Consider the following 17,633-nt stretch of genomic DNA (forward strand, 5'->3'; position numbering starts at 1 on the left):
TATTTATATATATATATATGTGTGTTTGTGTGTGTATATATGTATGTGTGTGTGTATATATATGTATGCACATGAAGGAACAGGGTCTAAATACAGTATAGAAATCCTTGAGGGTGAGTGGATAGAACATTGAGACATTTTACGAAAAAACAGAAAACATGAGTCATGAGCAGTGCGGCGCTGACTCCTGTAAAGGCTATGCTTAAATATTTAAATTGAAAATGATAACAGAGTAATAATGAAGGTTGTAAAGATGAGGAAAAATCTGAGTAATAACTTGGACAAAATAATATATGAACAGGGGACAGAAGAAAAGATTGAAAGGAAAGAAATGCTTTTAACATCAGACCAACATAAAGAGACCGAAGGTAGTTCAGCCTGACTGAAAATTGAGTTGCAAGTAATAGCAAAGCTGGGGTAAAGGCACGTTTTAGATTTTTTTTATTTTCTTAAATACTAGAAACTGAAAGGCGTATGCAACTGTGCATGTGATTCTCGGAAGTGAAGAAATGGAAATAAAATCTTTAAAAACAAGCATAAGTAGGGAGGGATGGAAAGTTTTAGAACATTAACATGCAACTGGAAATATGATCTGTTTTAAAAGGGTAAAGCCAGTAAAAATGGGTATTGTTCCAGAACCACCCGCTTTGGAGCACTTAGGTTATTGAGGATGAACCCATTCAGATCTGAGACCGAATCCAAAGGCAGAAAAACTAGAAAAGAGAGCAAGTTATCAACGTCAAATCTGATAAATAAGTTCAAAGGAACCAACTGAGGAAGTTTTGATGACTAGGTTAAAGAATAAAGTACCAAGATTTAAGAAATTGTTTCAGTTGGGCATGTGCAAAGAAAACTGTACCGTAATGCAGAAAGATTAGTTATTTGTAAATTCGAAAACATACAATTCTTCTGAGTATTTCCGAGGGTAATGGTAAGAGTGAAATAGGGCATTGGTTAGAATAAGCAAACAATGATAGTTTCAAAAGGAAGACAATTACCTAATGGTAAAGATGCACTGAATAACCGAGTTCAGTAGAAGCAGTTATTTAGAATCAGCAGGGAAGCAACAGTCCGAAAATGTTCGGTTTCAGGTGTCTGAGATGGAAGGAACAAGCATTTGAAGTGGAATAAGTCTCGCTTTTGTGGAAGAGCTACTGGTGTTGTAAATGATATTGTGTTTTATACTAGAAGAGTATAGAGGGCTTAGAATTAGGAATTACCACTGAAACTACTGAAGCAGCGGCAGCACTGTTTAGAGGACTTAGAATGAGAATTTACTGACAAGACCAAAGAAGCAGCTGCCGCACTGTCTATAGGTCTTAAAATGTGAGAATTGCTGACTGGACCAGAGAAGCAGCTGCAGCACTGTCGAGAGGACTTAGAATGAAAAATTGCCAACGGGACCAGAGAAGCAGCTAGCAGCACTGCCTAGAGGACTAAGAATGTGGAATTACCACTGGGCCAGAGAAGCAGGTTCAACACTGTCTAGAGAGCTTACATGAGTAATTACTACTTTGGACCGGAGAAGCAGCTAGCATCACTGCCTAGAGGACTAAGAATGAGGAATTACCACTGTGACCTGAGAGACAGCTGCAGAACTGCCTAGAGGACTTAGAATGGGGAATTACCACTGGAACTAGAGAAGCAGGCACAACACTGTCTAGAGGACTAGGAATGAGGAATTACCCCTGGGACCAGAAAACCAACTAGCAGCACTGTCTATAGGCCTGTGAATGAGGAGTTACAACTGGGAATAGAAGCACTGCTTAGAGGACTAAGAATGAGAAATTACCGACCGGATCAGAGTAGCAGTACTGTTTAGAGGACTAAGAATGAGGAATTATGACTGGGACCAGAGAAGCAATTAGCCGCACTGCCTAGAGGACTTGGAATGTCCCGATCCATGTAGGGGACCATTCCCTACCTCGCTAGGCGCAAATGCCAGTATTAGCGACATTATTATATAGAAGGAATATAGAAAGGAGCTCATTCTGAGTCCTGTGCAAAATTCATCAACCCTGCACATAAATAAGAGTGCACAACCAGAAAGTAAAACATATAAATTCACCCAGCTCCTAATCAAGCTAAGCAAATTCTTGCTTCTGGAATAAGTGTATCGCATACGTGTCAAACAAACCCAAAAATAACAGAACATTACGAGAACGAAAATGGAGTCTGCAACAAAAATAACAAGCATTGGCATAGCCAATAGGTCGTGCCTTTGGGACCTTATAAGTGTTTAGCCATGCAACAGTTGATGTTGTTGCACCAAGGATATTGTGCTGGATAACTAAACACTTATAAAGTCCCAAAGGCTTGACCTATTGGCTATGTCAATGCTTTTTTTTTTTTTTTTTTTTGCATTCAGCTGCATTACACTGAAGATGGGTAGCACAAGTTTGAAGCATTTGAAAGCTGAACTTGTGGCGTCTGATCTGTTTAACGAACGGGTTTTTACCATTAGTACAACACAGTAAGATTTGCATATGGGGTTTTCCCAGAAGACAGGCTGTGCAATAGATATTCAATTTGTAGTGTGCCAGGACTTCTGAAGGCCTTACAAGATGCTTGCACTGGTCCTGTGGAGATGTGCTACATATGATAAGTCAAAAATCAAATCCACATAGTTATAGTGAACGGGGTTTTCAAAATCATATTTTCAACTTTGCCTATATTAAACAAGCACTAGTTGTGCTGGATATGGTGCGGGGGGGGGGGGGCAGCGTTCCCACCACAGCCTGCATCTCCCTGCGGCGCTCATTCTGTAATCGTCCAGCCTTTTGCAAGGAGGATGCAGGCTACGGAACCAGGAGTACGGGGAGGTGTAGCAAACGAAAGTGTGGGACTGATGTTTGTCAGCACAGAGAGGTAACACCCACATAAAAACGCAACCCCTTTCCCATCTAGGAGGCAATGAGCAGGGTGGGCAGCAGCACGGTGACGCCCCTCTTGACCCAGCATGCAGCCTATTAGAACACTCCAGGGGCGTAAGAATCTGTCCAGATGATGCTGTAATTGCCCCTGATGAACACCAGGGTGAGAAGCTTCGAGTGAACGCAAACTCTCCTCTCTGGTTAAAGAGCACAGCGCGGGGCTGTGGAGGAGTGGGCATACACTGATGTGCAATAAACCTCCCCGAAATATCAGAAGGTGCAAAGAGTGACCTCCTGGATTCAAGAAGGCTTCGAGCTCGCCACCGAAAAGCCCTGAGCTGAATGTGTTACCAGCAAACATTCGACCAAACTACCCATCTCCACAGCACTGTTGCCACTGCCCCCTCCCCTGTCAACCCCCACCCTCGTCTCCAGTCTAAATCCAAGTAAAATAGTAGATGAAAAGCTTGGAGCCCGCGATGAGACAAAGTACGCGAGGCTTGCCTTTAAATCCTCGGTTTAAGGAAGTCGATGCAATATCTTGTGTAAGCACGAAATCTGCTCCGAGATGTCCCTGCACTCTCGGGGCTGCTGCTTTGATTCAGAATTGCTTTCTTTTTGTTAACGAATCCGCTGCTTGAGTCGGACTTAAAAATAGATCTGAAATGAAGTTGTGCCCACAGGAACTAATGTCGAATGTGTAGGCAGCACCCCCCTTTAAAATACTGGAGCGAGATGAGCCTGCTCTGCTCCCCGGGCTCGGGGGTGGTGTCATCGGCAGCAAGCAGTGGCTGTGGAGCAGCGTGCCTGAGGGCCACCGTGCCACATCGTCTGGACACCGCTGTCTGAGCGAGGGGCGATTACCCATTGTACAAATAAACTAAATTAAAGTTAAAGCGGCATGCACAGCACAAAACAAAGGCACGCAGCCGCCAGGTTAACTATGAAGCGCGCTGTGGGTGCATTGAACAAATGAAAATAATTATATTTACAAAAAGCGCTCGCTACACAGCGACGTCGCTTTCATTTTAAAGTGCCCATACAATAGGTGTTGACACCATATTTTAAGTTAAAGCACTGTGTGGCGCGAGCGCCTTTTGTAAATATAAAGCGTGACCTTCTAAGCAGCTGTAGCCAAGGCAGTGGATTAAGTCTGAAAGGAAACAAGCGCGCGCGCCTCACGCTGAAAGTTAAAAATAAACTAGCATTGGCCACGCGGCCGAGAAGCATGACGAGAGGAAAGCCAGATGGCGCTGGTGTGCGTAACCGCGCGCGTACTTGCAAGCTTTAGGCCACAAGCAAAAGCGTGTGGTGAGCTTTTTAAAGCCCCCTTACTAAAAGTCTCGCCAGACAGCACATGCGCTGGCTCAGGCGAGACCTAAAAATGAAGGAAACCCCGTGGTCACGTTTACAAAATGTGAGGAAGTAACAAATGTTTGTCATCTGCTAATAGGCTTTGAATTAGCGCGTGAAAGTAGTTTAAATAAAACTGGAAAAAATTATTTTATCTACAAGAAGTGCACGCTTTACTGGGTTAGTCAAAACAGTATAATTAACCTACAATACACTGCACACATCTAGCTTAGGGTTATGTAACTAAAGAGACCAAAAAGGAACATTCTTTAAAAAATGCTGCAGCCTGCATAAAAATAAAATAGTGTGCAAACACAAAGGTAAAAAGGCTTTAAAGAGAGGATACACGTAATAGGCCATTTAACGAGGAAAGGAGCGAGACCTGAAAATGTGGGACAAATATAGGCCATAAACCAAACGGAAGCAAGCTTTTACAAACGAGACACATTTGAACGAATCGCCAGCGAGGGGCGGAATTAAATCCCGCTTACTGAAACACAGCATGCCCCGCAGAGCTGCACATACGCTGTCTAGACTCGACCTAAAAATTAAAGAAGTGGATGGTGGAAGGAGATGTAGACGTGCAGCATTACACAAAGTGGAAGGAGGAGTGAAAAGGAACGGAAGAGGAAGAAGTAAAAGTAGTAGTTGCAGGGTGAGGAGACTGATGTATCTACTTTGTTTTAGTTGTTTGGAAACGATCTCTTGGTGTGTGATTTTGGGCACGTAGGTGGGGGTTATTTTTTATCAGCTGAAAGGATACTATCTCTAGTTCTCAGTCATTTCATGACCGTCTCACCGCATGTAGAAAATTCAACCTCGAGGAAATGTGTAAACAATTATTGACAGACTCTGGAAATGCACAACATGATACCAAGGCGTTCCTTTCCATTTTTAGGTCTCGACTAACCCAGCGCATGCGCTGGTCTGGCGAGACTTTTCGTGAGGGCTCAAAAAATGCTACCATGGCCAGCCTAGAGCTACAGTGCATGTGCGCGAACTTAGGAGCAGAGGCTGGCAAACCTCGTCATGCTCATTAAGCGCCCGCGGTCACTTTCACGGCGCCCCTTTGATGTTCTCGTTCAAAGAACATCAAAGAACATGTTGTGTTCATGCTTTGCTGCACCCGTTTGACTTACAATGTACTTTCTCTTTCCACAAACTCGATGTTTGTGTTCCTTTATTTTGAGATGCTTTTAGTATTACTGTTTTGTGACTTAAAGAACATTAAGGAAATGTTACTGTGATACTGGACAATGTTCACAGTGTTTATTTCTAATCGCAGCGGCTGCTTCATGTCCGTTGCACCATTCAGGGAGTCCTTTCGTTGGCGCTTTCATGAGGACAGGATGAGGAAGCTGCAAACTTTTGGCACATTCTCTTTAAATCACAGCATGTTGGCGACTGGTTAATCGTTTAGACCTATGTAGCGCTTTAGATCTCAAAGCGCTATGGTGGGTGCAGCAGTTACAACTCATGAAATATGGTGTGCAACTCACAAGGAGGGGGCAGGTTTGAGTGCACATTGGCTGCAATCGAACTCTTAAGATGATCGGCTGTGTGTATCCATTATCAGCACTCAGTCTTCGCTAAGTGATCTTGTTTGTTTTGTTGTTGTGTTAATGCTTTGTTGCGCCCGTTTGACTTACAACGTGCTTTCTCTTTCCACAAACTCGATGTAACCACACACACAACCACACACACAGCCAACACACACAACCACATCCACACCCAACCACACCCATCCACACACCCACAACCGCACCCACAACCGCACCCACAACCGCACCCACACAACCACACACACACAACCACACACACACCACCACACACACACCACCACACACCCACCACCACACACACCCACCACCACACACACCCACCACCACACACACCCACCACCACACACACCCCCCACCACACACACCCACCACCACACACACCCACCACCACACACACCCACCACCACACACCCCAGCACACACACACACCACCACACACACACAACCACACACACAACCACACACACACAACCACACACACACAACCACACCAAGACTTGGCATAGCCAATAGGTCTCGCCTTTGAGACCTTATAAGTGTTTAGCCACGCAACAGTTGATGTGGTTGCACCAAGGATATTCACCTGCATAACTAAATACTTAGAAGGTCCCAAAAGCGAGACCTATTGGCTATGCCAATGCTTGTTATGTTTTACTTTTGCATGTGTTTAAAAAAACAAAACATTGCTCCATTATGCAGCAACATTTTCTTTTGCAGAATTGTGTAGTCATTTATGTCCGTACTGTTGTAGCAATGAAATAGCGCTCGTTGTGGAAACTATAGAAGTATTTTGCGAAATTTAGAAAAGTTGGCACTACAAGGGTAAATTTACAATCCCTGCACAAATCGGAAAAATAAACGTTGATTTTTCGGTTTCTAAAAACTTTAATATGTAAGATTTTGCGGTTGTGTGGAAAATCCACATAGGGCTTCAGCCATTCTGAGAAGTTTTGAAAATAGCAGCCCGTTTAGGGCTGCCTCTCCTTGAATGATAAGGAAGGGGAGATTTAATTTGCACATTGTATTGTTAAAATGAAATATCCATTTCGTTTTGTAATGTGCTCCGCCCCCTAAAAGGTTTATTGCTTAGTGAGCACTACTGCATGAAATGAATATGACGTTAATTGTTTCCATACATTTTTAACAGCAGTTTCTCTTTCTAGGGAACTAGCGTCCTCTCACCCATGCTCCATATAGGATCGGTCATCGCACTAGCAGCGATGATTTACAAGAAATCTGCAGTTCAACTTTTTGAAAAACATCCTTGCCTTTATATACTTGCTTTTGGATTTGTGTCGGCCAAAGTAACAAATAAACTTGTGGTAAGTGTCAAAGTCTGATATTTTTCTAATTATTGAGCATTAGTAGATCATGTCTAGTTTATGGTATTTTCTGCGTTCAGTTCCCCACGTTGTCATGGGAGTGCTTGGTGAACGGTCTCGCAAATCCCATTTGTTGGACAGGAAATGAAAGCTACTAGAACAAATCCAAATTTAGCAATCAATACTTCTGTTTGTGTTTTGAATGCGTTTTGTATTATTACCGAAAATTATAATACAAACGTCTGGGGTTTGCAAGAAAGCCCCGAAAGTTTGACACCGAAAAATTACGTTTTATAATTGTGCTTACTTAAAGTGATGACATAAAATAGGAAAGAGAAGAAGAGGAATAGAGCCCCTCTATAATGTATGAGATGAAGCCAGTAGTTCATGTATAGTGGGTAGAGGTGGTACTCTGACGTCAAACACATTTTCAGTGCTGTGAAGTGGCGTACTGTTTCACGGTTGCACTGAAAAATGAATCCCTGGCCAGTAATTAATTTTGTGGTGTTAGGCGTGGCATGTGGTATTTCTCTAGTCAGTACTAAATTCTGGGATGCCAGATATGATAACCAGCACTGGACTGGACAGAACTTAATTCTGTAAGAAGAGTCTCTAACGGGATAATCCTGTTTTTGGGTACTGCCTACAACTGCTAATTCTAATTTATTGGTTCACCCTACTATCGCTGCTACTAAACTCTCCCAGTCGTTAGATATCAGTTGTTGTGCTTTAGGGAAAAGAAACCTAGTCCTCTTAGGACATCTGAAACTTTGGTTTGAACATCTAATAAAGTCAACTTTACTGTTTAAACCAAATCTTGAAGCTTTAATCTCAATTTAGAAAGTAATGATTCAACCCACTTGGCAGGTTTTTTTTTTTTTTTGTCCCTGTCCTGTCTTCACCCGCCTTTAAAGCCATCAAAGTTGATAAACCAATTTGTCTTACCTAGAGCGACGACTATGTAATTACCGTTTCCATTCCTGTTTTGGAGCTAACTAAACCACACAGATATATAGCTGTTCAAATACATTGGTGCTGGAGTTCATGACGCCCAGCTTCTATCACCTCGCAGGTATCCCATATATTAAGCAGTTGTCTAAAACTGATTTCACAATTAGAGTCCAGGGGCTTTTTCTTGATTAGGGTAGTAGGCCCAACCCCTGCTTCAATTTCTACCTCAGTTCCTATCTGGTATATTTTTTAGGCATATTTAAGTCCTTAAACCTGTGATCCTCGCTCTGCGCGAGGGTCAGGCAAAACTAGGCACTTCCAATCTAAGCATGAGTCTGGGGTACACGCGGGTGGATGGGGTCCACCCACTATTTTCACAGGGTGAACACCGTCCCCCTGCCAAGAATTTGGGACCCTCTGAATAATGTGCTGAACTCGTCCCAGTGTAATTTCCAAACACCAGGACACTTTCAGCAGCGCCTGCACGTTTTTGTTAGGGGTGGGCGGAATGTGCATAATAGCGTTACACAAATCTCTGCGAAACGGTAAAAAATCTCTGAACACTTGGAATTGCTTGTTCGCGATGCTTTTTTCCTGTTCGCAATCGCTGTTTGCGTACTCGGGGGGGGGGGGGGGAAATAACTCGCGAACACGCATTTTGAGAACGCGAAAAAGCAAAAAATTTTGCGAAGTCGCGGAACGCAGATTTTTGGACAATTTTGCGTTCTCCGCGGAAGGCGAAATTGCCCAAATTCCGCGAGCGGAACGGAATTTACCGCCCAGGCCTAGTTTTTGTCTGCTATCGATCCGCAACAACGTGCAGGCGGGGACAGGGCTTTCTTATTTAAGACTCCTGCTGGGCCCATAACAAGGGCCGAATTTGAGGGGTCATTTGGCCTCCTGTTGTCCGAGTCTCTTGGCTGGGAGCAGTCAGGAGCCTCTCACCTGATGCAAATGAAGCAGAGGGGAAACAAAGGCTCACAGCTTGTTAGCACTTCGCACATACTTAAGAAAGGCAGATTTTCACTTTGTTCAGTCCCTGTTTAGGAGTTATCCATGCACTGTAAAAATGCCAGATATGTTGGGTTTTTCCATTATTTACATAAAGCAAATTGCATTTATATAGAGCTTACTACACCAAAGGAGGCATTGAAATAATTTAAGTACCACTATTTTCTCTTGTATAGCCCTACTCATCCCAATACAGGGTGTCAGAGCGCCTTACATCGACACGTGCATGTTACAGGTACAATAAATGATATGTTTGTAAATGAATGTACAGGATGTGTTACATATAACTGGGGGATTGCAAGGTGTAGAAGTCACATATCTTCCATAGCTCACTTTGCTATTATCCTCGCAATGCGCTCAAACGTACACGATAGACCTGCTAAACATATATGTGAGGGCTTTAGGTCTGATGTCACTTATTGAGATGCCACTTCCTGTAATGGCGTGGCTTGTGATGTCACTTTCTATGATGTCAATTCCTGTGATGCAATGTGTGATGTCCTGCGCCGTGAGGTCGCACGACGTGATGTTGAGCGCTGTGATGTCACTTGCATACTGCCTAACTAGGTTAGTCCCCCCACTTTATTTTTAGGACTTGTGCCCTGCTTCCAATAGGCACATGTGCTAGAGCGCAGGATTTACAGGGCTTACCTGACTTGAGCCCTTCCCATCAGTTTGTAAGGCACTACCCCCGATGACTCACTGCAGCCTCGCTGATTGGAAACCGCCTGGGCGCTTTAAGCGAAAGCCCTGGGTTTCCAAGGCTGCTTGGCAATCAGCGAGAGTGCACTGTGTATCCCTGCACCCAACCACACCCATTTCCTAACTCGTCACACCGTGGGGATCCAGCCTCCATGGCCCCATCCCATCCTGGGAAGAGCTGGGAAAGGTCTTTGGTGAACACGAGGCTGGCTGTCCACGATGTGCGCCTCATAAAACCAAGCACCGTGCACGGATTCAAGGACGGCTGGCAGTTAGTACGCCAGGTAAGTGTAGCCATTTGGAGAGAGGCGGCCTAGACCAGGTCTTAAATGAGCTAAATAATTCAGGTGCTAAGCACTGGAAGGACAGCTCTGCCAAGCATGACACGTATGCAAATAAGTGATTGTCCTCGCATTACTGCATTGCCTCCTTGTTCTCAATCTATTTCACGGTTCTTTGGAGTCCGCAGCACCTTCACTGTGAAGTGTCAAGCCAGCGCGGCCGGTGGAGTGCAGCACAGGCACTAGAAGCAACACTTAACAGCCGCTACGTTCCGAGGAATCTACTAGGCGTAATTTCATCATGGCTGATAGAAACTTATATTTAAACCAGTTTCAAACTTACTTGCATTTAATGAACATCCAATCCATGTGTTATTTTATAGCTACGTTAGCAGTGTAAGTCGAATTCTTTCTAAATACATAAAAAAGTTAAGAGGGCAAAATGTCTTGAAACGAATGAAAAGATCACCTGTCTTAGATTTTCTGTACTATATTGGTGAAAATCCTTGCCATTTATTGGATGAAGATGAAAGCATATAGATGAAGTGCCAGTATATATTAAACTATTGCAAAATAAAACTTGTAGCAGTTAGCTGCTGCCAGCATGCTCTGCATCCAGGGTCGAAGAGAGATTGTTGTCATGGTAACAGCTGACAGTGTATTATCATATGGCAGCCTGACCCCTCGACCTCTTGCAGCATTATTTGAATGCTCAGCTGCAGAGTTTGTGTTATGGTTGTGAATCTGTGTGGCGCCTGAGACAAATCTTGACACCGTGAAGGTACAGCTCTACTGGTGCTGTTCATTTAACAAGTCCTTGTTTGAGAAACTACTGTGACACATGGAAAGTCACCTTCAATGCCGAGTTGCACTTCTCATGAGATGGGGTAGCTTCCTGCTGCAGAAAATGGCCGTTGTGAAACCTTTTGTTAAAAACCCAGACAATTGTATAACTGCAAACCTAACTACTTGCTCCTTTTCCTGGGCAAACCTCAGGAGAAGTTAGTTATCAGTCAATTCCACAGGTATCTTAAACAAAATAATATTCCAGATACACACTGGTTCCTCTCCTAGCAGAACCACCAAATCGGTAATTGTCAGTTCTTGATGATGTCCACTGAGTGTTAAATTGTGTTGGGGCAGTTATCTTACTTTTTCTTTCTGTGGCCTTCAACACCATCAATCTTGACACATTTCGTATTAGCCTTTCAGATACTAGTATTTAAGGAGCTGCACATGAATGGATAAGGTCTTTATTGGTGGAGCACCCATAAGCTGTGTTACCTACCCCTCAGTGCTCCCAGCCCAAAGTTGCGGTGTTTCTCAGGGACCCATCCTTTTGCATCTACTTTTTATTATCTACAATGTACCTTGAACAAAACTGCCGCATCGTGCTGGGGCACACATTTATATGTATGTAGATGACACCAGAGTGATCTTAGGACTTGTCAGTCAATAATAATTCGAGAGTGCTTAAGTCCCCAATGGCAGATTGCCTCTCAGATCTTGGTAGATGGTAACTCATTTTAAGAACCTTAACCAAAGCAGAAAAAAAAACTTCTTTAACCCCTTTTGCTGCCTCTTCTAGAGATTTTGAATGCCATCAGTTAGGATCCTGTGACAAAACCTGCAGCCTTGGTGTGCGACCTAGCCATTCATATCGATACTAAACTATCTTTTAACTCCCAGCTAGCTAAAATATCTAAAGTATGCGTTTTGCAGAAAACCTCGAGATCACCTCTTCCATTAATTGATCTGCACCATGTTCCAGTCACCAACGCCTCGGTCCAGTCTAGACTTAATTAAGGCCACACTATTTACCTTCAAAAACACTTTATACCTACTACAGCTGATGGAAAATGCTGCTGCTTATCGAATTAGCAATTCGTTTAAAAATGCACATATTACGCCTAACTTTAAGCAGATGCACTGCCAATCTGTTGTAAACCTTTATTTTTTTATTTTTTTTAAGCCGTATCGATTGTGAGGCGAGCAAGCCACACAAAGATTCTCAAATTCTTGGACAAGAAATTTCATGGTACCACCCTAATTAGCCCCTCCGCACCACAGAGCACTTTCTACTAAGTGCCCAAGTAACAAATAGTAACCTAGGGGGACATGGACTTTCCTGTATCCACTGATATCCCATATAATTACTAACCTTGCATTTCCAAGCCAAATCTGTCTCTCTCAAATTAGAAAATAATTTATATCTTTTCTGTTCTCTTATTGAATACAGATGTCTTAATTTAAATTGTGCAATCTCTCCTATATGCCAATAAGCTTTAGTGAACATGTCCTCTATAAATGACCCACCATTGTCCATTAGCAGCGCACCTCTCACAGCTTTCGTTATTTAATAGTGGTGTGCTAGGCAGGGCATACCAAACACCACAAGTGATTAATTCTGTAGGAGTTAAACCGATTGTAATTTCCTGTTACTTTATTTTTGACAGGATACATAAAGTATTGCTAGCCAGTAGTTAATTATTGTGTTCTAGGAAAGATGCAACATATCAGTATGTGGTTAATTCTCAGTTATTGGCAAAGGTACTTCACTGTGCAGTCCCTTAGCTTTTATTGATGGGTACTGAAAACACCGTTGGGAAATGCATAGTGCTTGACATACATCTTGCATGCTACTTTGAGCTGGAGAGCGAGCCGTGTACAATCTTTGATAGTGAACACGTGGCTTATGTCCTTGGTTTGGCTTTTGGGACACCTAATTTTCTCTTGGATTAGCAGAACTGCCTAATATCACCGAAGTAGCCTATAGTGCAGCAAAGGTTTTTTATTTTTGTAATGAACGTTTCACAGTTGCAACCTCACCAGGGCTCCTCACTGAATTTCCTTTAGTCTTTGCGAAGATTGAAAAGCATTTAACTGCTTTCCCCCAGTGCAGCGATGCTTAATTTGAGGGTGTGGTCCATGATACCACAGAGACCATAGGCCAAACAGTTATTGGATGTAAGCAGTCTCAAAGAGCTTTTTTAATTAAGCAAACATAAATGCATTTATCAGCACTGATGAGGTCACAGAGTATAAGAATGTTGCTGTAGGGACGTATTGTAGAATCACATCAGATGCACTATAGACTATCTAGTGGTTATTCTTGAAAAGGTATTTTCTTCATTGGGATTGTAGACGTGAAGCTGACAATGCCCTACACAGTAAATACTATTTATATTGTCTTTTCAACATTATGGCAGAGACCATCGTCCATCAGAATCTTCTAAATTAAACATTACTGCTACTTCTGTCATTCTGCTCTCTATCTTTCCTAATCAAGAGTGTAATGCAAGCCCCTGAGGTATGGGAGGGCAACACTTCTTGGTTCTCCCTTAAGCCCGAAGCCAATGAATCTATGTTAGATATAAGAGACTCAGGGGCTCCACATTACATTCAGAGGGCATCATTTTGCATCAAACCATTATTCTTAACATATTGAGAATTGAATGCACTAACAAAGTGGACCAGCAAAAATCATTTTAAGGTGAACACAGTCACTTATGGAGTTTTCCATGCGTTAGCAACATCTCGCTTTTAAGATAGGGCTCAGAGAGCAGCTTCTCTTATGCTTCAACTTTTTGGGTGGTACTATCTCGTTTCCCTCCAGTCTTCTTCCTTTTTTGTTTTTACAAATCTTTTTATTGCAAAAACTAAACATTGCAGTGCAATGACATTCGTTTGCATGACATAACATTGAATACATAGTCTGATCCTGGGCAAATAAGGTCAGCAGTTACTCTCGCCCTGACTAGAAGTCATCTTCCACCAATCGGATCACTCTATCGGCCCCTGTGTGCAATTGGCATGCAAATCATCCCTGTGTTCATTCCACTTTCCCCACACCTTGGTCAATTTATCGGGGCAGCCCAACTCTTGTAGACTGCCCTCTCTGCCAGCATGCACCAGTCCACATCAGTCTTCCACTCACTATGTTTGGCAACCATAAACCCTAATATCACCCAGAGGGAGGCGCTCTTTGCTATTAAGATATGTTTCTGCCCATATATTCAAAAGGCATCACTTATGCAATTTGGTCATGTCGATATTGCATACATTCCGAATACAGGACATTACCTCATCCCAATATTCCTGAAGTGCCGGGCATTCCCATATCATGTGATAAAAGGTGCTCCCCTGCCCACATCCCCAAGGGCTCAGGGCCGACTCCAACCTCCCCATTTTGACCAATGTAGTGCAGGCGAACTATGTTCTGTGGAAAATGTTGAGCTGTATCAGTTTAAAGTAAGATCGTATGGAAAAGGCATTGCCTCCTGCAATTCATCCTCCTCTGGATGTTCCAGGTTTTCCTCCGAGTTACCCCGTAGGTTAGACGAGTTCCGGGGAGTTAAGGATTTTGTGTATGTGAGGGAGATCGCCTTCTTTTACATATAGTCATCTAGCAATCTATCCTCCAGGGGGAAAGATTCCGGGAGCTCCTTCCCTTTTGGCAGTGCTCCCATCAACGCGTGACTGACTTGGAGATAACAGAAAGCCTCAGAGTGTGCCAGCTGATAGTCCGTCTAAGTCCGCAAAGGGAAGCATCCACCCACAGGTCCCCCACCCTCGAGAGGCCAATCAAGTCCCATGTGTTGAAACCCTGCTACCTTGCTAATAGTCCCAGTTTCACGGTATCCACAGCGGTGTCCCCTGTGTGATTTTATCCTGCCAGGACAAGGCAGCCAGCGACTCCTGCTAAACCTGTAGTGTAATTGAAGTCTGGTTCGGGAACGAGCTGCTCCTATCCCCTCCATATATCGCTCTGAAATAGCCTCCTGGTTGCACGTTGAAGCGGTCTACTCTGTATGCCGTCTCGTCTTTGGGCAGATGGACCCAATGATTGACCACTGTGAGCTGGTCCGCCCAGTAGTATTTCTAGATTGCTTCAAGCGCTAGTCCGCCATTGAATAAGCTTCTGGTCAATTTTGGGAGAGAGATCCCGGGAGACCCACCCCCAAAGGAGTGGACGAACCACGACGTCCACCGACCGAAAGTACTTAGGTGGCACTGGATGCGGGGTGTTATGGAGGACACAGAGGATGCGGGCAGGGCCATCAGCTTAAGTGATGCTCTTCCCAAAAGGGACAACGGCTGGGTTCTCCAGTGCTGAGCATAGTTTCTCAAGCGCAGCAGTTGGGGGTCTTTAATTATGTAAATCCCCAGGTAGTGGAATCCCTCTGAGAGTACTCGTACTGCGCAGCCTCTGGAGAGGCGTTAGGAGGATTCACCCCAGGGTATGTATATTAACAATTTCTCCCAATTAATAAGGTATCCAGAGTATTTACGATACAAGTCAAATATGTTCAGTAGTCTGTGGAGCATGTCACTGAGGATTGCAATGTACAACAAAAGGACATCTGCATAAAGGGAGATCCTGTCATCCCACTCTGTAGATCAACGCATCCCTTTGATCACTGGATCGCCCTGTATCCATACTGCCAGTGGCTCGAGCACCAGCACGAAAATTAGTGAGGAGAGGGGGCAACTCTGCCTCGTGCCCCAATGCAGTGGAAAGATTTTGAAGTACCCCTTTTTACTGTCACTTGGGTCAGTGGTACGGAATATAGGAGTCTAACCCAGGCTAATAAACAAGGTCTAAATCGCTGTTTTTCAAAGACTGCAAACTCGAATGGCCACGCCACCGTATCAGTTGCCATCAGCACATCTAATGATACCACTGCTGCGGCGTCCTGTATTTCAGCAGCTCTGCCCAACATTCTATGCAAATGTCTCCGGATAAGCGCGGTGCTTCTACCCAGAATAAAGCCGGATTGGTCTGGGTGAATCCATGACCATATAACTTGTCAGTCGGTTCTCCAACAACTTTGCCAGTATTTTAACTTCCACATTTAGTAGTGAAATCAGCCTATAAGAGGCACATTCCTCCAGCTGTTTCCTATCCTTCTGAATCACTACTATGTTTTGGTCTCTCTGCATACACCCCACTTCACAGCCCCCAAGAGCATCTTTAGGAGAAGGGGCGCTACCTTCTCAGCCATGAGTTGGTACATTTCGATGGACAGGCTGTTGGGGCCTCCAGTCTAGCCAGAGTTCAGTCCCCGAATGACCTGGGTGACCTCACTTTCCTTGAGTTTTTGCTTGAGGAGATCTCTATCTTCTGCTGCGAGACCTGGCACCCGAAGATCCGCCAGCAACTCCCTCGCCTCCTCAATTGTGCCTGTGGAGGATGGGGTGCATAGACGCTCATAATATTGCACTATTCACTGTCTGTCACGCACTCTGGTACCATCCGCCCCTTCACTTCGAACACCCATCTCAACGCCGCTTCTCGTTTGTCTATCTCGAACCTCACCGCCTGTCCCTCCGTTTGTGGGACAGGCGGTGTCGTACTGACTCATCCACGTTCAAGACCAGGTGGGCCTCCAAGTCTAGAATTTCTTGCTCAATCTACTTTGTTGAACGTGCATGCATTTTCAGAACAAAGGAATCGAGTAATGTGAGTGAAAAGTAATACATGTTTATTTTACATATCCCCCCCCCCCCCCAAATATGTAATAAGAATAAACCCTCAAATACCCTAGTGGCTCAAGTCATCCCTTCTGGTTAGCTTTGTAGTACCTTACGGTTAACTTGTTTTTTGAAACAATCTGTGGTCCAGTGTTTTGCTTGTGGTATGAGTCAGATGAAAGTCCTTCTTCTGTCAGTGAGTGTCCGATTCTGGCAATAAATGTACACAAGCATTGGCAAAGCCAATTTGTTTCGCCTATGTGGCTGTGCTAATGTCTTTGAGCCATGCTGTACAGCGGCGTGAGTAAATGTTAGTAGTGTGACATGCAATCAAGTGTCATAGAAAAGAATGACATAGACGAGGGTGGACTAGAGTGAATTGGCATGGAGTGGATTTGCCTGGAGTTGCGTGGAGTGGTGTAGAGCAGGGTGGCGCAGTGTAAGGTCAAAAGCGTAGAGTGGGGTGGAGTGTCCTAGAGGGGAGTGGTGTGGCATTGTGCGGAGTAGCATGGAGTAGAGTTGAATGGAGTAGTGTGACGCAGAGTGGAGTGACAATGTGTACCATTGTGTGGAGTGAAGTGGAGTAACATAGGGTGGCACAGAGTGGAGTGACGTAGTGTGCCATTATGTTGAGTAGGGTAGAAGGGTGTACAGTGGAGTGGCATAGAGGGACAGAGACTGGAGTGTCACAGAATGAAGTGAACTGGCATAGAGTAGTACAGTTGTGGGTGTAAATAACTAAAGCATGATAAAGAATTGTGAGGAAAACCTAATGTAAAATAAAAGCCCATCTTTTAAAAGTAAGACAACCCAAAGTAATAAAGTGCTTCTTAAGATTGCGTTCTTCAAAAAATAAAATGCCTCTCTTGTAAACATTCACATTGCATGTCTAAAATAACAAAGATGACGAAGAACAGATGTATTTGTTCCATGCTATAGGGAGGAGATAACACAAGAAAGTAAGGGATCATACAACAGCTAAGCATTCCAAGATTGTAAATTAGAGTGACAACGAAAAAAACCAATAATATGTTATGGATGGGTTGTATGCCTACTAATTAGGAAACAGATCTCGTAGTTCAACACATGCATTGTGTAGGTGAG

The 17,633-nt window shown here is 43.8% G+C and overlaps 1 protein-coding gene across 6 annotated transcripts in view; it reads left to right on the top strand.

Moving 5' to 3' along the window:
- The window catches only part of CEPT1 (choline/ethanolamine phosphotransferase 1), a 475,568-nt gene that overhangs the window by 425,371 nt on the left and 32,564 nt on the right, over positions 1-17,633 (top strand). For all 6 annotated transcript variants that reach the window (XM_085600157.1, XM_085600148.1, XM_085600172.1 and 3 more), the window contains one exon: positions 6,952-7,110. In XM_085600157.1, coding sequence (XP_085456283.1) covers positions 6,952-7,110 — 159 coding nt within the window. The remainder of the gene's footprint in view (positions 1-6,951; positions 7,111-17,633) is intronic.

Source organism: Triturus cristatus, chromosome 1_2 (assembly GCF_964204655.1).
Source record: "Triturus cristatus chromosome 1_2, aTriCri1.1, whole genome shotgun sequence".
NCBI classification, from domain to species: Eukaryota; Metazoa; Chordata; class Amphibia; order Caudata; family Salamandridae; genus Triturus; species Triturus cristatus.